Here is a 23,534-nt window from a genome sequence, read left to right as displayed (position 1 = left end):
CTCTGCAATCTGGCACAGTTATATGACAATCAAATTCAGTTATGGCTTTGATTCAGTCATCATCAACTTCAGTAGCTTGACCAGAATGTTGGTCATCTTTGAGTGAAAAATCTCCAGAACAGAACTTTTTAAACGATGTGCATTCTGTTAAACCATAAACGTCACATATCTCTTTATGAGCCTAAGTGGCTTTCTTTTCTTTATAGAAATAAAAAAGAAGAATAAGGAGAAAATGTTCGTATTTGCACTCCATGTTAAAATCAACACTGAAGTAAGCAAAATTACATACAATTTGCTGATAAAGTAAGCGGCTATCAAATGTCAAAAAAAAAAAAAAATCATAATATTAAAAAAAGTCATTAAAAAAAAAAGATCCTAACTATTTGCAATATTACTTTCTTGCCAATCCAATAGTTTTCAAGTGTAGTTTTTGTCTACAGTTAATCATTTTGTACTCATCATCTGGAAACTGGCTCAAGATAGGATGAACCATGGATGTCCTTTCGAAATTAAAAGCTCACGAAGGATAGTGATTCTGTAACTGATGAAATGGGATAGGTGGCATGTCCTTCATCATGTTCTGTGCAGAGGTTGCAGTCCATTAGACGATGATGGTGGTGGTGGTGGTTATTAACCCTCCTCTTTGACTCTTTCAATTCTTCCTCTCCTTTTCTTCATTCTTCACTTGCCTCTCCTCTTCTTCTGAACTATTCTTTTTTTCATCAACCTGCTCCTTCTCCTAATCTCATTCGTCTGCTGGTTGCCACTGCCACATTGTATTGTTGTTATTTAAATTCTTATGTCTTGTCAGTCACCACCACCACTTATGAAATTGGTTAGCACCAATAGTGATTTGTACTAGACTGTTTCTTTGGAAAACGCCCCCCCCCCGTCTCCTTCCCATTTTCTCATGCTCTCTTCTCTACGGCTGCTTGCAACCACAACAAACTTCTCTCCTCTCCTGCCCCCCTTCCTCTCCTCTCTTTCATTTTTACATCATGCAATAACCACACTGAACTGATTATGCTATAAAACATGCAGAATGTTGTCTTTTGATCAATATTGCGCGCTACCAAGATTCCTGTACTTCGCAGACATTATTGATGTGGAACAGTCTGTGTATGTGTGAGAGAGAGAGTTGAGGAGTAGGAGTCACAATAAAAAAAAGAAAAAAGAAAAAGAGCTGGGTTAATGCTATCTGGTTTGGTTTTGACACTGTGTTAGAAGATTTGTAGTCAGAAGTGGATGGGTGTGGTCGACTGGTTAGATGCCAGGGGAGGCTATTTGCTTGTTTGGGTGAATGGTTAAGTAGATAAGCTATTGTTGTTTAGCCCCCGGAATAACCATGACCAAGCAGACCTATGATCAAAAGCATTCCATTTGTGGACTATTCCAATTTTTTCCTATGTGTGGGGAACACAGGACAACTTTATCCAAGGTTTTCCTTTCTGTGGTGATGGGGGTGTGATTTGAGAGAGATTTGGTTACTACTTCTTGCAGATTCAGCAGACATATAGAGATTCCCTTATGTGTTTGAAGTAGGTAGGTGTTGTATCATGTTGGTGTTTATCTTCACAGGTTCTATTTTCATGTTGTTGCTTAACCCCTGGTCAGCCCTGATAAGCAGACCTATGATCACAGCTATTCTATGTGCGACCAGGTGTGGCTGTGTGATAAGAATTTTGTTTCCTAGCCACATAGTTTTATGGGTTCAAGTCCAATTGCATGGTACATAGGGCAAGTGTCTTTTATAGCTTTGGGCTGACCGAAAGCTTGTGAGTGATTTTGGTAGAAAGAAACTGAAAGAAACCCAAACTCTTTGTGTGTGTATGTGTCTGTATCCCTGTAACTTAGTGGTTCAGCAAAAGAGGCTGATAGAACGAGTACCAGGCTTTACAAAATATAAGTACTGGGATTGATTCATTTGATTGAAATTCTTGACTGAAGCAAGTAAAAGATAAAAAAGATTGTCTTACTTTCACACATTATACATCAAAGATGACTTTTCCAGTGTCTTTCTTATTTAATCTTTTAGCATTTAAACTGGCCATATCTGACCCAAATATTCTGCCAGTCATACATGATTAATTCTAAACAATGTGAATGCATTACATTTAGAAAGTAAAACAGGTACTTACAGGTTAAACTGGCCATATCCTGCCTAAATATTCTCTGTTTTATGTTCAAACTGGCCAGATTTGACCCCTCACACATATCCTACAATGTCATTTTAGAAATAAACAATCACACCTGTCAAGATCTCAAAGCTACTAGAAAATACATAATTAATTCTAAACAGTGTGAATAGATAACCGTTACCTTTGACAGAGTAATTGAAATGCTAAAGCATTAAGGTGTGATTTGAGGAAGGTTTGGTTGCTATTTTTCACAGGCTGATAGATTACATCAGTAGTCAGTATTATTAGGTTTTTATTTAATTTCACTGAACATAGGTAAGGTGTGATATGAGGGAGATTTAACGGCTGTTTTAAAAAGTGACACATGGGGATAGGGTAGTCATAATTTGAAGGCGGCGAGCTGGCAGAAACGTTAGCACGCCGGGCGAAATGTGTAGCCGTATTTCGTCTGCCGTTATGTTCTGAGTTCAAATTCCGCCGAGGTCGACTTTGCCTTTCATCCTTTCTGGGTCGATTAAATAAGTACCAGTTACGCACTGGGGTCGATGTAATTGACTTAATCCCTTTGTCTGTCCTTGTTTGTCCCCTCTATGTTTAGCCCCCTGTGGGCAATAAAGAAATAGATAGGGTAGTCATAATTAAACTGGCTGAATAAAAATACGAGATGGTCATGACTGGAATATCTTTGATCAAATGTTTGCTTAATCAAGACAGACCTGGGGCTAAACAACAACAACAACATGCTGTTTGGGCTCTCCTTGATGGCATATCATAGTTTCTTTTGTTGGTTGTTACTAATGGAAATAGCAAGATTTCTTATCAGATTCTCTATATTATTGGTATGTAACATTAAAACAAGAATTTTCTTTGTTGAAACAACAATGTACCGTACATATGATTCAAAGTCTGTTTTGTGTTTATTTATATCTACATGTTAGTTTGTTTCTCTATGTGTGTATATACTAACATATACTTTCAATCCTCTGTGTGTATGTATACATGTATCTGTCTGTCTGTATGTGTACACACACACACACACACGTGATATTTATGATTGTTGGCTTTTTGTATGCCTGTTAGTGAGTGTGTGCGTATGTATTTGTGTGTTAGTTTCTCTATGTCTGTGCAGTGTGTATGTATATATACATACATATATATATACATACATATATATATACATACATATATACATATATATATATATATACATACATACATATATACATACATACATATATATACATACACATATATATATATATACATATATACACATATATATATACATATATACACATACATATATATATATACACACATATATATATATACACATATACATACATACACATACATAAATGCTTATAAATACATACGTGTTTATGTATACACACATATATGTATATATATATATACATACGTGTTTGTTTACACACACATATATACACACACATATACATACATGTGTGTATGTGTATATATACACATATATAAAGGTATGGTGAGTGTGTGAGGTGAGTGGAAGATGGAGTTGTTTATTAGATAGTGAATATACTGGAGGGTTCACATGTTAATCAACTTGTACACTACTCACTCACACTGACACAGGTACACACACTTGTTGCTTCTGTGTGTCTTGAGTTTCACTTTCGTGTTGTGCTAAAGGTCAAGCTGTTTCTTTCTTTTCTCCCTCTCTCTCTCTCATATGAAGTGCTGTTAAAAGCAATATCTTCTCTGTTGACATTGGATCAAAAGCTTCTATTTCACTATTGGGTTTTTATCTACTCAGATTCTATCATAATAAATCACACACCTTTCTCTTTTATGTATCTAATGCTGTTGTAGTTGGTGTTAGTGTCCCTCTCCACCCTGATGTTAGCTCTGATCAAGCAGGTCTCTGATCAAAGGCAAGGGTTGCTCTACTTCCAACCTGAACAATCTGTTTTCTTTGTCTTTGCCCACCCCCCTCCTATCTAGGACTGTGATATCCATTCTTTTGTTTTTTTGTTGTTTTTTTTTTGTTTTTTTTTTTTACAATAGAATAGGATTTAAAGATTTGGTTGCTGTTTCTAGCAAGGTATAAAACCACTTCAGGTGTGCTATTTATGAATATCTAGAAATCCACCTGTTTCTTACTTTTTAGAAGGTGTGTTGCGAACCTTAGAGGTTTCCTTGGTTGTTGTTTAACCCCCAAGTCAAGCAGACCTATGAACAGAGATATTCCAACTGTGAACATTCCATCTGTTTAGGAGTATGCAGGAACATAGTCAATATTTACTTCTATTAAGGTAGTACTGTGTGATTTTGAAAAATTTAGCCGCTGTTTCTTGTAGGCAGAGGCTCTTTCGTCATTGGAGTGCCTGTCTCAGGAATCTGGTATTCCATTGGTTACCATGACATGGTTTCCAGTTGATTTGAATAACGGAACAGCCTACTCGTGAAATTAACTAGCAAGTGGCTGAGCACTCTACAAATATGCATAAGCTTAATCACTGCGTGGCACCTTGGGCAAGTGTCTTCTACTCTAGCCTCAGGTTGACCAAAACCTTGTGAGTGGATTTGGTAAACGGAAACTGAAAGAAGCCTGTCGTATATGTGTGTGTGTATGCACCATCCGATCGTGGCCGTTTGCCAGCCTTATCTGGCACCTGTGCAGGTGGCACGTAAAAAGCACCCACTACACTCACAAAGTGGTTGGCGTTAGGAAAGGGCATCCAGCTGTAGAAACACTGCCAGATCAGACTGGGCCTGGCGCAGCCTTCTGGCTTCCCAGACTCCAGTTGAACCATCCAACCCATGCTAGCATGGAAAACGGACATTAAACGATGATGATGATAATATATACATACATACATACATACAACGAGTATTTTGTCCACCTTCATGTTCTGAGTTCAAATTTTGTTGAGGTTGACTTTACCTTTCATGCTTTCAGAGTCGATAAATTAAGTACCAGTTGAGCACTGGGGTTGATGTAATTGACTTTGTCCCTCCATGGAATTTCAGGCCTTGTGCCTATAATAGAAAGGATTATTATTATTAAGAAAGTATTATTGTTATTATAGAAATCATAGTTGTTGGGAGTTATGAGGTTTCATCAATAACTATCCGGACTGTTGCTATAGTAACGAAGCTAAAGCATGGAGAGTGAAGCTGCTTGGCAAAGATGATGGCCGAAAAATGTCGATATTGATGAATGTTTTGGGAGACCTGTGTAAAACATTGCAGATGTGTATGCAGTTGTGAGGGGGGAAAATCATTGAATCATCCTCTGTGAGTTATCAAAGGATGTGCAGATCAGTTATGGTTCAGTTCAGTCCATTATCACTGAAGATTTGGGTATGAGATGTGTGTCTGCCAAGTTTGTGCCAAAGCTGCTCTCAGCTGACCAAAAAGACATTGGGGTTTCAGTTGCACAAAATCTCCTTAATTGTGTCAAGAATGATGAAAATTTTTTGAAAACTTTGAATTGGCCTCTGAGTAGGTATCGCCAAACTTTTAGCAAAATTTGATGCAGATTCTCTGCTCAACCTCCTCTGTCATGGTCAATGCGACGATCACATGCTACACATGTTCCTTCCAAGCACTGCTGTAAACAGCAGAAGTGAGCTAGAATGTTAAAACATAGTGTGCATGCACAGCAGAGTTCAAGTCAGTCTGTGCCAAGCGGCTTCACTCTGTGTGCTTTACTATGGCAACAGTCCATATACTTATTGATCAGACTGTGTATACTCAAATGCTTGCTTATTGAAAGAACTTAACATGCTTTCTGTTGCTCTAAATATCTCTCTCTTGTGGTTATTGTTTTTGATGGAAGCAGTTTCCCTTCTTTTGCTCTTCCAATAACCTTCATGAGGAGAGAAGTAATGAATAATGCCACAAATGTACAGTCTTAACTAACTCTGATCAAATACATTTTTCCGGTTTTCTTGTCTTTTTGTGAGTGTGTTTTTTTTTAAATTTTATAGTAAACTTTCTATCTGGGACCATCCCAATCTTGTTGACATATTGGCTTAAGGATTAGCTTTTGGAATGTGATTAATCTCCTTCCACTACTTATACCTAACTGTGTATCTGTGTGTGTGTGTGTGTGTGTGTGTGTGTATGTGTGTGTGAGAGAGAGAGAGAGGAGAGAGAGAGAGAGAGAGAGAGAAGGATAGAGGATGGGAAATAAAACTCAAGTACTGTCCTACTTGAAATCTTGAAAATATCCAACTTCAGGCCAGTTTTATGTTTAGTTTTTAAAGAAACTAGTTAGTTACTTGTTAATGTAGTAAATAATACAATCCAAGGAAACTAGTGATGGTCTGTGTTGATAAATAGTAAATACAATAATAAATTCAAAGACATGGCTGCGTGATAAAAAAAAACAAAAAAACTTCCCAATTTCATGATTTTGGGTTCAGTTCTGATGTCTGACACCCTTAGGCAAGTGTTTTCTACTATATCCTTGTGTCAACTAAAGCCATCTGAGTGGATTTGGTAGACAGAAACTGAAAGAAGCCCATCACATAAGCAGGTATATGAGTTTGTAAGTGTGTGTGCTGTGTATATGTACATGTGTGCGCAGTTGTCTCTGCTTGCCCTGACATTGTGTGTTAGTTGTAAATTGAGCTTCACAGGTGTACAAATATTGTTCATTTTGAATCTTCCATGGAAACAAATGAGGTTTGGTGACAAGCAGGACACCTGGCTGTAGAATCATCATCATCGTTTAACGTCTGTTTCCCATGCTAGCTTGGGTTGGATGGTTCAGCTGGGGTCTGGGAAGCCAGGAGGCTGCAACCAGGCTCCAGTCTGATCTGGCAGTGTTTCTACAGCTGGATGCCCTTCCTAATGCCAATTTACTCCATGAGTGTAGTAAGACACAAAATATTGGTAAGTACTTTGCCTGGCGTGCTAACGTTTCTGCCAGCTCGCTGACTAATGTTTGCTACTATCGGTTCTGTCTGACCCATGAAGCATGGAAAAGTAAACATTGAGATGATGAGGGTGATGATGATGAATAAATTATTTTACTGTAAGGAAGACGAGATTAATGTTTTGGGTAGGGTCTTTCTTTAGAGAGAAGCTAGTTTACTGGGTCAGCTTCATGAAGATAAAGTAGTGCAAAATGAAACCTGAAACAAATATTTCAGAATTGTAACTTGTGTAGCAAATAAGTTGATGTAAAACTCTGTTGAAACTGAAGTATTTACATTTCAGATGAGTCATTTTAGCAATTCAATAACACATAAATGATTTTAAAAAAAAAAAAAAAACCTTGTTAAATTCATTTTTAATTTATTTCTTGAAGTGTTGAAATATTTGTTACCTTATTGTTGTGTTACGTTGGTCACTGGACATGGTTCCAGGTTCCTCTAGTAAAGTAGTTCAGGGCCGCAGAGAGGAACAATTTAAAAAATTTGACAACTCAGGAAATAAACAAGTGAATTGAACAGATTTCATTGGTGTGTTTTTAAATGGCTCAAATGACTCCTCTTCCTCCTCCTCCTCCTCCTTATCATCATCACCACCACCACCATCATCATCATCATCATTTAACATCTGTTTTCCATGTTAGCACAGATTGGATGGTTCTACAGGAGTTGGCCAGCTGCAAAGCAACCCAGGCTCTATTTGTCTGATTTGAATGTCATTTCTAAAGGCTGGATGCCCTTCCTTCCTAACTCCAACCACTTCCACAAAGTGTGCTGGGTGCTTCCTATATGGCACTAGCAGGGGGGTGCTTCTTAACATGGCACTGGTACAGATGCTTTTTAATGTGGCACCAGCTTGAGCGATTTTATTGCCTTGCATCAGTACAAATGCTCCATTATGTGGTGCTGATATGAGTGCTTTTAACATGACGATAGATAATTTAAAAAAAAAAATGGAAATAAACTTTGTACCCTGTACATTAAATGTAACAAACCATAAACAAACTATTATTTGCTAGATTGTGAGATAATATTCTTAGTGACTCAGTTAAGGTTGTTGTATTGGGAAAATAATAATAAACTTCTGATCTGACTTACTTTCTATAACTTACGACCTATTGTAAATAATGCTGTGACATTGAAATTTCATGTCCATGTTTAGTAGTCTTCATTTTCTTAGTTCTTATATACTCTTGGTTTGATTCGAAGTAACTAAAAGCATAAACAAAATGTAGCCAGAGTGGTAGTAGGAGAAATATGCACCTATCAAAATTAGCTGATATGCTCTTTTTTTATAATAAATATAAAAAAAATTAAGGGAAGGAGTAGAGTTTGTATTGTTATTTAGTTCCTAATTAAGGAAACTTATGATCAAAGACTTTCCAATCATGATCATCCTACACTGTATACAATGTGTTTTTTCTCATTACTTAGCTTCTGGTCAATTCTGAGCAGACCCGTTGATGAAAGATGTTTGAACTGTAGCCATCACATCATTATTTTTCAAGCATCTGGGACCTACAATAGCCAATGTGCTCTTCCTTTCTTCAAGGCACAGGATTTGATTAGGGCTAGATTTAGCTGATGTTTTTAAGCACACTGAAAAATAGAAGCCCTACTTTCTGACATTGTGTGTGTGGATGAGGGGTTTTGAGTTTGTTATTATTGTAAAAAGTGTATTGTGATTGGCAAGTAGCAAAATCACAAAATCTGTCAACATGTTTCAGTTCCTAATTGGGATGCCTTCAGTTATATTACACTTCACCTATTTCTCTAAAAATCTTCAAGCCTTTATTAGAAAGTCCTTCTCTTTCCCTCCGTTACAGATGTTGGTCATTATGGACCTTCATGCTAAGGTCTAAATATTCATGACATTTTCTTGAAAAAGATACTACAGTGGTTTCCTCTTGCTTTCTGTTAGTATATTTACAGTTACCCTGTTAGTCTCCAGCTCTCCCAAGCTTACTCATGAGACACAGGCTAACGTGTGTGACACATGTCTTGTGGCCAGCCTGCCTCCAAGTCCTGTACACCTTAGCCATATGACCATCTTCTATTGTCTGACCCATAACTGTGGCTCTTGGCAGGTACTACCCTGATGTAATCTCCAGGAATACAGGCATCCAGCAACAGGATCTCCGTAATTCTATGATGGACCGTGAAGTCTGGTGTAGCATGGTAAATTCCATTGTCTCGACCACGGTCGAACAATGATGATGATGATGATGACTACTATCCAGAACAAAGTAGACATGGAAATAGTGGTGACTAAGTATTAACAATGTGGTAACTCTATACTTCATAAAAGTCCTGACCTCCCAAACTGGAACCTTAAAATGCCATGCAGTTTAATGTTTTGCCCCGTGATCTCCTACACCAAAACAAAGTTTATTTTTAGCAATTTGTTTTATTGACCAAAGGTTGTTCGGTGTCTTAGAATCAAATACACAATTTATTAAGATGTTACCTCTCTTACCCTTAACTTATCTTCAATAAATTTAATGTACTTGAATGCTGGGATAAGGAAAATAAATGCAATAGTTACTGTAATGCAATTTAAATATGTACAAACACAAAGCTTTTTTCAAATTTATAGGCATATTTTTAAGCATTATGTAGAGAGAGAGAGAAAGAGAGAGAGTGCTTTCATTTTATTTTAATGAATTGAAGTGTCTTGAATGCTGATGTAAAAGAAGAAAAAAAATTGCTTTTTAATTTCATAAAAATCACATACATGCTCTGCTCACATGAAATTTATATCAAATACCTGAACATGTTTGTGCAATACTTCACTGTTTCTGTGAAAATATTTCATTGTGATGTACATGTATGTATGTATGTATGTATGTATATATATATTTATATATAGATGGAAGTTAGGTTTTTTGATACAAAGGAAACAGTAAGTTTTTTTTTTCTCTCTCTCTAGAATCCTTCTCTTATTCACTCACTCACTCTTTCTTGCTCATGCTCTCTCCATCTGGGTTCCCCTCTTTCCTTGGTGATGATAATCATCATCATCATCATCGTTTAACGTCCGCTTTCCATGCTAGCATGGGTTGGATGGTTCAACTGGGGTCTGGGAAGCCAGGAGGCTGCACCAGGCCCAGTCTGACCTGGCAGTGTTTCTACAGCTGGATGCCCTTCCTAATGCCAACCACTCCGTGAGTGTAATAATTGTAATAATACTTATCACTTTAAGCACAAGGCCTGAAATATTAGGGGAAGGGGCTATCTGATTACAACAACCCCACTATCAGCTGGTACTTATTTTATTGATTCATTTAGTCTGGTGTGCTAACAAATCTGCAATAGTGTTTTCAAATTTTGGTATTAGGCCAGCAAATTCAGGGGAGGAGAGTAAATTAATTACATTGATCCCTAGGACACACCAGGTACTTATTTTTATTGACCTCAGATGGATGTAAGGCTATGTCACACTCAGAACATGAAGTCATGAAATGCTGCTAAGCATTTTTGCCCGGTGTGCTAACAATTTTGCCAGCGTTCTAATTTAGGCACAAGGCCAGCAGTTTTAAGGTCAAGCATTAGTCATTATATCAACTCCAGTATTTGGCTGGTACTTTAACAAACCTGGAAGGACGAAAGGCAAAGTTGACTGAAGCAAGATTTATGTGTGTATGTGTATATATATATATATATATATGTGTGTGTATGTGTATATATATATATGTGTGTGTGTATATATATGTGTGTGTGTGTGTGTGTGTGTATGTATATATATATATATGTGTGTGTGTATGTGTATATATATATGTGTGTGTGTGTATGTGTATATATATGTGGTGTGTGTATATATATATGTGTTGTGTGTGTGTGTGTGTGTGTGTGTGTGTATATATGTGTGTATATATGTGTGTGTGTGTGTGTATATATATATGTATATATATATATATACACACACACACACATATATACACATATATGTGTATGTTTCTGATTCTGTGTTTGTCCACCACCCACCATCGCTTGACAACTGGTGTTGGTATATATTCATCCCCATAACATAGCGGTTCAGCAAAACAGACTGATACAAGTACTAGGCTTAGAAAGAATGTCCTGGGTCAATTTGTTCGACTAAAATAAAAGAATACATACATATATATGTATATGTGGGTATGTATACATACATACATATGTATGGGCATACATATGTATATCTCTTTTATCTTTTACTTGTTTCAGTCATTTGACTGTGGCCATGCTGGAGCACCGCAAATTAGTCGAGCAAATCGACCCTGGGACTTATTCTTTGTAAGCCTAGTACTTATTTTATTGGTCTCTTTTGCCGAGCCGCTAAGTTACGTATATATATGTATATATATATATATATATATTTACTTATATATATGCATGTATGTATGTATGTATGTATGTATGTATGTATGTGTGTGTATGTAAGTGTATATGTAAGTATATATGTATGTGTATGTATGTAAATATGTGTGTGTGTATATATATATACACATACACACACATAAATACATGCATCCATCCACAAGTTGTCTGTTGTTTTATAGTATGTGATGCTATTTGTCAGTTAATTGATATGCCTTTGTAACAAAGGTGCGACTGACACTAATCCTGTTGAACTAAATTAACCTATAATGAGGAACCCCACTCACTCCCTTTATTTTAGTCTTTCAGATTGTATTTCTGATGTGTATATATATATATATATATGTATATATATATATATATCTATTTATTTTTATGTTTGTGTGTATATCTGCATCTGTGCACAGACCTGTCTACTTCAAGTGCATATGTACTTTTGAATGTGTGCATGCATGTGAGTGTTCATATGCACTTAGATTTGTTGGTGAGTGCATATGCAGGTGGTAACTTGGGTGTGTTTCTATTCATTAGGTATGATACCCTTCAACGCAGCACATGCACACAGGCAAACACTGTGTCTACAATTGTTGTGCATTGTACACAGATCAGGTTAAGTGAGCCAGTTGTGTCAGTGTGCACATAATGTTGCTGTTATAATTCTCTCTCTCTTTTTCTGTGTTTATATATGTGTGTGTGTATATACATCTATGCATGTATATATATGTGTGTATGTATATACATATGTGTATATACATGTATGCATATGTATGTGTGTATGTGCATGTGTGTGTGCATATGTATGTGTATATATATATGTGTTTATATGTATGTGTGCATATGTATGTGTGTGTATATGTGTATGTGTGCATATGTATGTGTATATATATGTGTGTATATATGTGTATGTGTGCATATGTATGTCTGTGTGTATGTGTATATGTGTCTGTGTATGTGTGCATATGTATGTGTATATATATGTGCATATGTATATGTCTGTGTGTATATATATATATATGTATGTGTATATGTGTGTGTATACATGTACACACACAAACACACACGCATATATATATATATATATATATATATATATATAGTATAATGCATAGAGTACTTTGCATCTCAACTCTTACAATTCTCATCCTGTCACTAAGCCTCCTTCCCTGTCTCCATGCATGCAGTCTCTCTCTCCCCTTCCCTTCTCCCTCTCTTCCTCCACCTCTCTCTTATTGTTTGCACATTGCTCATACATCTGGTTGAATAAATCAGTCAGTCAGCTGGAGTTACACCCAGCAGGTTATATTACATAACCAACCTTGAATATGATATTTCTTTACTATCACTTCACTTCACTCCCGCCCACCATATGCAACCACCATCACCACCACCATCTTTATACTTTGTCAGTTTCTTCAATAGTTGCACTGTTGTAATTTGTATTTATTTTTATTCTCTACTCACTTCTCAATTTGTTGAGGTTGTTTAACCCAAGTCTATTTTGATAGAGGAACCTTTCATCAGAAGCATTCCTGCTATGATCATTCTATCTTTTTAGTTCTAAAGGCACTGATACATTATCCAATTACGGTTCATATTTCTAACAGGTTGGGTGACCACATAAACAGACTCTCATTTAGTTTTTTTTTTTTTTTTAGATCTGACATTGTCCATCTTACTGTATGATGTATGTTTTACATCCTTTAAAAATTCTTTTTAAATATGGTAGGGATGTGATTTGAGGGAAATATGGCTGTTATTTCTTATATACTGACACACTAGTTAGGAAAATTCTATAAATTCAGGTGCAGGAGTGGCTGTGTGGTAAGTAGCTTGCTTACCAACCACATGGTCCCAGGTTCAGTCCCACTGTGTGGCACCTTGGGCAAGTGTCTTCTATAGCCTCAGTCTGACCAAAGCCTTGTGAGTGGATTTGGTAGATAAAAACTGAAAGAAGCCCGTCGTACATATGTATATATATATATTATATATGTGTGTGTGTGTCTGTGTGTCCTCTCAACATCGCTTGACAACCGATGCTGGTGTGTTTATGTCCCCGTAACTTAGCGGTTCGGCAGAAAGAGACCGATAGAATAAGTACTCGGCTTACAAAGAATAAGTCCTGAGGTCGATTTGCTTGACTAATGGTGGTGCTCCAGTATGGCCACAGTCAAATGACTGAAACAAGTAGAAGTGTAAAAGAGAGATTGTGCAACTCTGGTGCCTATATAACTGTAGCTATTTGACTGTTTTGGCTGTGGTTGGGTTGTGACTTGAGGTTGATTTTGGTGCTATTTCTTGTATACTGAAACATGCCTTTGAAAAATTTGATGCATCATGAAATGCTGGTGTTTATATTAATCACTGCAACTACTTAGAATTTCAGGTGTAATTGTTCAGTAATGAAGTATGTATGTCTATATATATATATATATATATATATATATATTATATATATATATATGAAAGAAGCAAAGTAGAAAATCTTTATAAGTGATGAAAGTAGCAACTGTACTGAGAAATAATGTTTATTGTCACTTAAACATGTTTGTTCCGTAGAAACTGATGTTACTATGTTTTTAACCCCTGGAGGATGCCTCTTCCAGCTGGTTGTCGATGCAATCTCCACTCAATATATATTGCAAGCACATACCCCCAGCCATCTTTCAGTGATGATGGGACCAACGGACCATCTGGTTTTGAGCTATTTGTGCTTATCTTCACTGGTGGACACCTGTCTGCTAGAGATAGCAGTATATATATTGAAGGTTGAACAGTACACTTGAAGCAAATAATGTACAATGAATATGTTGATCATCATTATAGTTAGCATTTAATGTCTGCCTTCATTCTGGCATTGATTGGATGGTTTAACAGGAGCTGACAAGTCAGAAGACTGGGCCCAGCTCTGCTGTCTGCTTTGGCATGGTTCTATGTTGTTGGATGCCTTTCCTAATGCTAACCACTTTACAGAGTGGACTGGGTACATTTTATGTGACATCAGCACCAGTGAGGTCACCATGTAATTTGCAAGACAAGACCTGTCAGCTGAGTGGGGAGTAGTACTGAGGTGTGAGGAGAGGTTTTGAGTGTGATTGAGGGACAGAAATGGGTGCCTTGCAGTAGAGGAAATACATGGGTGCCCCATTTGGGAAAAAAAAAGAGAGGAGATATACAAGTTCATATAGGTTAAGGAACTTAGTAATGATCTATACAATGGATCAATACTTTCAATTATTTTAACTCTATGCTATTTATAAAATGTCTTTTATAAATTCTTTTAATTCCTTCCTGTCTATAATCTAATTGTAGAAGAACAACAAGCCACCACCTTTTTTCCCCTTCTTGTTCTTTTATAGCCAGGAGAAAGCATTTAATAGAAGAGCATGAGTATTTGTTTGTGTGTGTGTGTGTGTGTGTTTTTAACTAAGAGGCATCTATTTTTGTGTTTAAGTTTTTAATAGTAGAAAAGTCATTTTATTTAGTTGTGATTAGTTTGTGTTTTAGTTAATTTTATTCTTGGAATAAAATTTTTTTCCATCTATTTAAAACATTTGTAACTATTCTGTTTTTGTTAGCTGTGTGCATCTAGGTGTGTGTGTGTGTGTGTGTGTGTGCACGTGCATACAAATGTGCATAAATACATATGCACTTAAAGGTATACTTTGCTGCACAGAGAGCTACTTACCCTATTCTTCATATATTCTACTCACATTTTTCTGCTAGATATTGACTTTCAAATGTTTATTGGTTTGTGTGTGTGTGTGTTCTGATTTATTTTGTGCCCAGGGTCTTTGCATGCCCTGCAAGACCAGTTATACTGATGTAGTTAATTTCCTCTTAAAACAAGCTGCAAGTTTATTTTACCAGGAGAAACACATGTAGACATATCCAGAAGGATGCTGTTCTCCATTAAGAATGTTTGGCTGTAGCAGTTAGTGTGGTGCATTCTGTGTTTATATAGAGATACAATATGGGAGAGAGGGAGACAAATGAAATCCAAGTGCTTATATAGAGCTGGTATGTGACCATTTGGCTTTGAAGAGCAGAGGCTAAGGTAGTAGTGGTAGAAAAGGCATAGAGAGGAGACACTGGTTAAAGTGTTTGTGGGGAACTTAATGCCAATTAGTAGATTAGCTTTTCTTTAGAAATTGGTAAAGGATGTGTATGCTGTAATGATAATGTTCCAGATGTGGGAGTAAGCACTCTGTTGTAGGGCTCACCTCACCTTCGTCGAGAGTTTATTGTTGTTGGTGAAGTTGAAGTATTATTTGGTTGTGAAAGGGAAGAAAGAAGGCTTCTTTTGTGATGCTGTGTTTGCTATGTCAAGGATGTGCATTCCTCAGGAAAGATCTGTTATAGTGAAGCCTTGCATTTGTAGTGATACTGAAGGTTCTGGTTGCATTCTGTACCTTTCAGCAGAGAGAGAGAGAGAGAGAGAGAGAGAGAGAGAGATGAAGTATGATGATGGTTTGTTGATATATGTAGTGGTTCTGTCTGTGTGCTCTTGAATGAGACAAGATCAATATGATCCCCATCAGTTTCATTAGTTGGGAAAGGACTGTAAAGATTATTGTTGCCCTTATCCCTTTTCTGACTAAACCCTGCAAAAGAAAAGGGAATTAACCAGACCAGTCTCACTGGTCTTGCAGAGCCACAAAATAAACCAGAACACATTCACATACACACCAGAAACAAGAACATACACACACACACACACACACACACACCACACACACACACACACACACCACACACACACACACACATCAATATTTAAACATTTAGAAGTTAATATCTAGTAGAACAAGTGTGTGTGAGAGAGAGAGAGAGGAGAGAGAGAGAGAGAGAGAGAGTCCTGCAATTTGTAAATACATACACATCCATATTTATGTTGGTATAGAGTAGACATACCTTATGGAACTCTAGTAATGGTAACATTTATTTTCATTTATGACCTAAATGGATGTAGCATAATAATGGCATGTGGCCTAAGAGTTTTAGTCTAATGATTGTGGAGGTGCAATGGCCCAGTGGTTAGGGCAGCAGACTCATGGTCAGAGGATCACCGTTTCAATTCCCTGACCGGGCGTTGTGTGTGTTTATTGAGCGAAAACACCTAAAAGCTCCATGAGGGTGGGGTGACCCTTGTTGTACTCTTTCGCCCCAACTTTCTCTCACTCTCTCTTCCTGTTTCTTGAGTAATGCTACGATGGACTGGCGTCCCGTTCAGCTGGGGGGAACACATACACCACAGAAACTGGGAAACTGGGCCCATGAGCCTGGCTAGGCTTGAAAAGGGTGAAAAGAAAGAAAGATTATAACATAGGTTTGATTCCTTGACCGGGTGGCACATTGTGTCCTTGCACAAGGCATTTCATTTCCCATTGATCCAGTCTATTCAGCTGAAATGAATACTATACAAGAGCTGGTGCAGCCCTATCTCTTTCCAGTTGTCATATTCTGGACAGTCAGCTGTGTCAAGAATAGGAACACCAAGAGGAGTGGTGGGCGTATCTACTGGTGTCTATGTCGATATCTGAAGCAATTAGTGAAAGCTATGGGCATGATCCCAAGTTATACTTGTCTGCCTTTGATAGCTGTGGTTCTATTAGTGTGGCGTAGCTGCATGAAAAACTGTGTTGAAGAAAAATGCTTGAGTTATATCATTTAAGGTGGACTTAGCCATTCTATAAATAGAGATCAATAAATAAGCACCAGATAAAATATTGGGATTGATAAAGTAAACTAAAATCCTTCAAAGGGATGAAACCATCATGATCACAGTTCAATGACTGGAAGCAGTAATAGAATGATTAAATAAAACTTTCAGTTAGGGTAGATTAGTGGAGTTTTTAAATTAGTTTTGAGTTTAATTCCTGTGAATTCCCAATCAGTTGAAGAATTAACATTTGAATGACCACTATTACATCTTTTTATTGGCTTTCTATCAAATTTCTGCAAATTGACACAACTGTCAAACCTATTTCAGCATTTGAAAGTGGATAACTTTAGGTTTTTTTTAGATTGTTTTCGTCAACTGAAATAGATAATTATACAAATGTAGGGAGAGAGGGAGAAAGTTTGTTTGTGTTTAGATAATACATGGAGAGTTGTAGTTACCTCTTATTCTATTAAATATTAAAACTAAAGAAAAGATAAATAAACATGCTCTTTTGTATTATTAAATTCACACATGAAAATGCCTTTTGTTAATAGTATGTCTTAATTGTGATTATTTTTTTTTTATTTTTTAGGGGCTGATATATGGCCCATGGCAAACATGGGCAGCAACAGGAGCCTTGATGAAAGTGATGCTTCCATGCGGCAAAGACTTGTCAATAGTCTAAGCCAGAGCTTCCCAGGGAGTGCGCTGTCACGTGCTCTCAATTATATGGACTCTGATTCCGAAGATATGAAGACCGATCCTCTGAGTAACAGTTGTTTCACAGAACTACGCCTTGATAAAGGGCCCATGGATGAAGACGATGAACTAACGAGCCTTGCGTGGCTGCAGGACACCAATTTGATCAAGAACATTAATGCTGGTGAGGTGGATGACCAGCTAACAGATGAGGACGGACAAAAAGAAAATGGAGACATACAAGCTGTGGTCCCTGCATCAACCCCAATACACCCACCCCATGTACCATATAATCCTCAAAAACATATCAACAATAAACCCCCTTATTCCTTTAGTTGCCTAATTTTTATGGCAATTGAGGAATCCCCACAGAAAAGCTTGCCTGTCAAAGACATCTACTCTTGGATATTAAAGAATTTCCCTTACTTCCTAAGCGCACCAACAGGTTGGAAAAATTCAGTGCGGCATAATTTGTCACTGAATAAATGCTTCAAGAAGGTTGAGAAAGAAAAAGGCCAGGTAAATAACATTATTATTATCTTTTATTTTTTCTTTTACTTGTTTCAGTCATTAGACTGTGACCATGCTGGACATGGTCCAATAGACTGATGCCCAGTAATTATTTCTTTCAGTCTGGTACTTACACAATTGATCTCTTTTGCTGAACCTCTATCTTACTGGAATATAAACATGACAACACTGGCCGTCAAGTGATGGTAGGGGACAGGCACATACACACACACATGCACACTTTGGGCTTCTTTCTGTGGCTATTATTACTATCAGAATTGTTAGTGCATCAGACAATTACAGTTGTTTGTTCTGAGCTCAGATCTTCTTGAACTCAACTTTGCCTTTCATCCATGACAAAATAAAAGTAGTGATTAAGCACCATGGTTGATGGCACTGACTCAATTGTGCCTACAGTAGAAAGGTTTATTATTATTATTATTATTATTTCTATGTGCCGGTAGCATGTAAAACATACCATCCAAACGGTGGTTGATGCCAGTGCCACCAGACTGGCTCCCATGCTGGTGGCATGTAAAAAGCACTCAATACACTCTCGGAGTGGTTGGCATTAGGAAGGGCATCCAGCTGTAGAAACACTGCCAGATCAGATTGGAGCCTGGTGCGGCCTCCTGGCTTGCCAGCCCCCAGTCAAACCGTCCAACCCATGCCAGCATGGAAAAAAGAACATTCAATGATGACGATGATAATTCAGAATTGTTACACTTTGAGTTCAAATTCTGCTGAGGTTGACTTAGTCTTTCATCCTTTCAAGGTTGGTGAAAAAATATATACCAGTTGAGCTCTGGGGTTGAAGCACCTGACTATCCTCTTCCACTAAATTTCAGGGCTTGTGCCTCTGGTAGAAAGGATTATTACTGCAATTATATATATATAAGGCAGTGAGCTGGCAGAATTGTTAGCATGTTGGACAAAATGCTTAGCAGTATTTCATCTGTCTTCGTGTTCTGAGTTGAAATTCTACCAAGGTTGACTCTATCTTTTAGGGTTCATAAAATAAGTATCAGTTGAGTACTGGGGTCAGTGTAATCGACCTTCCTCCTCTCCAAAATTTCAGGTTTTGTGCCTATAGTAGAAAGGATTATTATTATTATGGTAGCAAATATGTTAGTCTTAAAATATACTTTGTAGCATTTTTTCATTTTTTTTTTTTTTTTTTTTTTTTTTTTTACACCTAAGTTCAAATCCAACTATGGTCACCTTTGCCTTTCATCCTTTAGAGATTGATAATACTAAAGTACCACTCAAGAACTGGAGTTGTTAGTATTGTCTTAGGCGGCGAGCTGGCAGAAACGTTAGCACGCCGGGCGAAATGCTTAGCGGTATTTCGTCTGCGTTACGTTGTGAGTTCAAATTCCGCCGAGGTCGACTTTGCCTTTCATCCTTTCGGGGTCGATAAATTAAGTACCAGTTACGCACTGGGGTCGATGTAATCGTCTTAATACCTATGTCTGTCCTTGTTTGTCCCCTCTGTGTTTAGCCCCTTGTGGGTAATAAAGAAATAAGTATTGTCTTATCCCTTCCCCTCAAAACTGCTGGCTTTGTGCTGAAATTAGAAACAGCTATCTTTCTTGTTCAGCATTGTTCTTATTTCTTTCTTTAACCACTCTCACAACCTCCCCTTCCATATTTCCAAATGGTCTCCTGTAGTTCTAGAAGAACCATAATTTTTCTCTGAGTTTCCAAGTTAAAGAGACAAACAAAACTCTATTGTGGATGGATGGCTTCTTCTTGCATGTTTCTGTTTTAATTTGTTTCTTAGTTTCCAAGTGTTTGCTGTTTGGTTTAGTATGAATGGGTTTCTGGTTGAAGCCAGCTCTTCTCTTCCTGTTTAGCAAAGAAGCTTCCAATAATAATTTCTGGGGTGCTTTTATTTATTTATTTATTTGTTTGTTTTATGTTTTTTACATTATTTTTAATTAAATTTATTTAGTAAAGAGAACAAAAAAAATTTTTTTTTTTGAAATTTCCCCCTCGCTTATAATTGTATTACATTGACAAACAGAGATAGAGCACTGCAGTGGAAATATGAAACTGTGTTTGTCTGTCTTGTTACACAGTTGCCTGATTTGAAAACAATGAAATATTTGGAATTGTAATGTTACTGATGATGATGATGATGCTTTTTTTTTTGTTTTTCCTAGTTTATGCTTTTGACATTTGTATGTTTGTCTTTTTTGGTCTGTATGCTATGCTATGTGTTTTATTTTTATTTAAAGAATAACAACAATAATAAGAATGATGATGATAATAATAAAAATTATAACGGTAATGATAATAATAATTGCATTTATAATTGTCTTCTATGATGTAATTAGTTACACAATTAAGTACCTATTAGCCCTGTAGATCATCATGCTTGTTGTTGGCGTTAGCATTAGTAGCGGCAGCAACAAGATCAGAGCAGCATCATTATTACCATCATCATCATCGTTTCTATTTTCTTTTCACACTGTCATCATCATCATCACCATTCTTCACCATCCATCCGAAGGATGAAAATTATCTCCATAGCCATCAATTGAGATCACCATTCTTGCTGTAATTGTCATTTACTCCTGTCTTTTTCCTCTCTGTATTCAAAGAATCCTACCTCTAAAATGTTGGGGCAGCTTTGTTTCGTTCAGTTTTGTTTTATCAATTGAAATTGATTCTTTGAACATCTTCCATTTCTGGTATCTCAGAAAATTTTTGAAAATAGGAAAGAAGCCTGTGAATGCCACTGAAGCTAAATAAGTTTTTTTTTTTTCTTTTCAGTATTTATTTTTTTATCTTTTGTCTTTTATTTATTCAGTCATTAGATTGTGGTCATACTGGAGCACTACTTGAAGGGTAGAGGTTCTTAACCATTTTTTTTACTATTTTAATGTGGTGAGCCCCCCCCCCATAATCTTTCAGTATTTAAAAGCTATCTATACTCTCTTTAGTCTTTTACTTGTTTCAGTCATTTGACTGTGGCCATGCTGGAGCACTGCCTTCAGTCGAGCAAATAGACCCCAGGACTTATACTTTGTAAGCCTAGTAATTATTCTATAGGTCTCTTGCCGAACCGCTAAGTTACAGGGACGTAAACACACCATCGGTTGTCAAGCAATGTTGGGGGACAAACACAGACACACACACACACATACATACATATATATACATACATACATATATATACATACATACATACATATGACAGGCTTCTTTCAGTTTCCATCTACCAAATCCACACACAAGGCTTTGGTTGACCCGAAGCTATAGTAGAAGACACTTACCCAAGGTGCCATGCAGTAAACATATAGCATTCAGTTTATAAAGCGATTTTTAGATTTAGTTTTTGTTTTTCTTTTTAGCTAAACATATTTTATTGACAGCAGTGTGTCGAATTATTGTAGATCTTAATCCCTTTCAAGGATCTTTGTCAATAAGACGCATTCACCTTTTTTCCCCTTTTATTGTGTTTATTTCTCTTCTTTCCTTCAGTGACTGTAGTTATAGGTACGGCTGTATCATTAAGAGTTCCTACTTTGTAAACATATGGTTTTGAGTGCGATCTTTCTGCGTGGCACCATAGGCAAATGTCTTGTACCATCGCTTTGGGTTAACCAGTGCCTGGCAGGTGGGATTTGGTTGACAAAAACGGTGGAGAAGTTTGTGATACGAGTTTGTTCGCAATTGTGACATGTTTGTATTTTTATATCTAGGGGTTAAATGCATGCTTCTCAAAGCAGTTTTTTCCCCAGCTGGATCCCCTTATTTGCCCTTGTACATCAATGGAAGATGTTAACAAAACGTAACAACCATGAAAAACCCTGCAGTCCACTTCACGTTACATGCTCTCACTCTCTTGTCACACTCATCAATATCAAAAATACAGTTTACTAGTTATTGGTATATCGGATATTGGTAACCAGTGTTACTATATTTCACCAGTTGTCGTATAAAACCAAAATAAATACACTACACACAATTTCTTTTATTCTAAAAGAGTTGAAATTCCTTTTTGCAAATCTATTTTTACCCCCTTGAATTGCTTTTAAACTTCAAAAGTAGATGATTGATTTATTTACATAAATGGGGGGAAAAAAAAAAAAAAACTCAATGTACTGCGGGGCATTATCTTAGTAATGCTGGTTACTACACTTGTATGGACTCTCCATAGCAGTGTAAGTATTATTAGCTGTTCAGTTAGCTCTGCCATTTTAACATACTGAAAGACAACAACCAAAGGAATTTAGGAACTGGTTCAATAAAGACTTCCATTCTCATGAGTATTTCATTGCTATACTTTCATTCTTTGTTTTCTCTCTCTCTCCATTTCTGCCTTTTTTTTTTTTTACCTTACCTTCTTTTCTGACATATCTTCTTTACTTTCTTTTCTCCCTTTGTTTTTCTGTTTCCCTTTGTTCTCTGTTCTGTTCTCTATTATCCAGCTAGTGTTCATAGAATTCAAAGAAAATGAAATGAAACCCATAACAAACCTATAATTATATACCTTTTTGGGTATGGCTTCCTAAAAATCTGGAATCTGGACTGTAGTGGTTGTTTGGTAACCCTTATCTTGTGTAACCCTCAAATTAAAACTATACTTGTTGATTCAAATCCTTGCATACACATGTGCAATAAAGATTTCATATAGTTAATATCAATTGGTGTGTGTGTGTGTGGGTGTGTAAATATATATATATATATATATATATATATATGTTGTTGTTTGTTCCTTCTCGAGCCACGCCTGGCTCATAATGGCCAGTTTCCTGGTTTCCAGGTTCCCCACCTGGATGGGCCGCCGGTCCGTCACAGGTGAGTGGCAAGATGCAGGAGGAAAGAGTGAGAGAAAGATGTGGCGAAAGAGTCAGCAGAAGTTCGCTATTACCTTCTGCCAGAGCGGCGTGGAGCTTAGGTGTTTGGCACATAAACACACACATCGCCCGGTCTGAGATTTGAACCCACGGTCCCTCGACCGCCAGTCCGCCGCTCTAACCACTAGGCCATGTGCCTCCACTATATATATATGAGGTAGTGTCAAAAAGTTCCTGGTCTAGTTCTGTAGTGTGCCAACAGATGGCAGCACACAGTTGTGTGCACAGTGAATGCGGGCAGTGATGTCCATGAAGCAGTGTGCTGAGTGACATCACTGTGTTTACTTCGCAAGTTGTGAAATTTGTTCTTTGCGATCATGTGTATACTGTAGTCTGCGATTTTTGTAATGGACAGAAAGTTGGAACAAAAAAGCCAACG

The 23,534-nt window shown here is 37.1% G+C and overlaps 1 protein-coding gene across 4 annotated transcripts in view; it reads left to right on the top strand.

The window, feature by feature from the left end:
- The window catches only part of LOC115209221 (forkhead box protein N3), a 418,284-nt gene that overhangs the window by 237,478 nt on the left and 157,272 nt on the right, over positions 1-23,534 (top strand). For all 4 annotated transcript variants that reach the window (XM_036500948.1, XM_029777488.2, XM_036500949.1 and 1 more), the window contains one exon: positions 17,671-18,296. In XM_036500948.1, the coding sequence (XP_036356841.1) occupies positions 17,671-18,296 (626 nt within the window). The remainder of the gene's footprint in view (positions 1-17,670; positions 18,297-23,534) is intronic.

This window comes from Octopus sinensis, linkage group LG3 (genome assembly GCF_006345805.1).
Source record: "Octopus sinensis linkage group LG3, ASM634580v1, whole genome shotgun sequence".
Lineage (NCBI taxonomy): Eukaryota > Metazoa > Mollusca > Cephalopoda > Octopoda > Octopodidae > Octopus > Octopus sinensis.
Note: the sequence above shows the minus strand (reverse complement) of the source record. Positions and strands in the feature narration are given on the sequence as shown.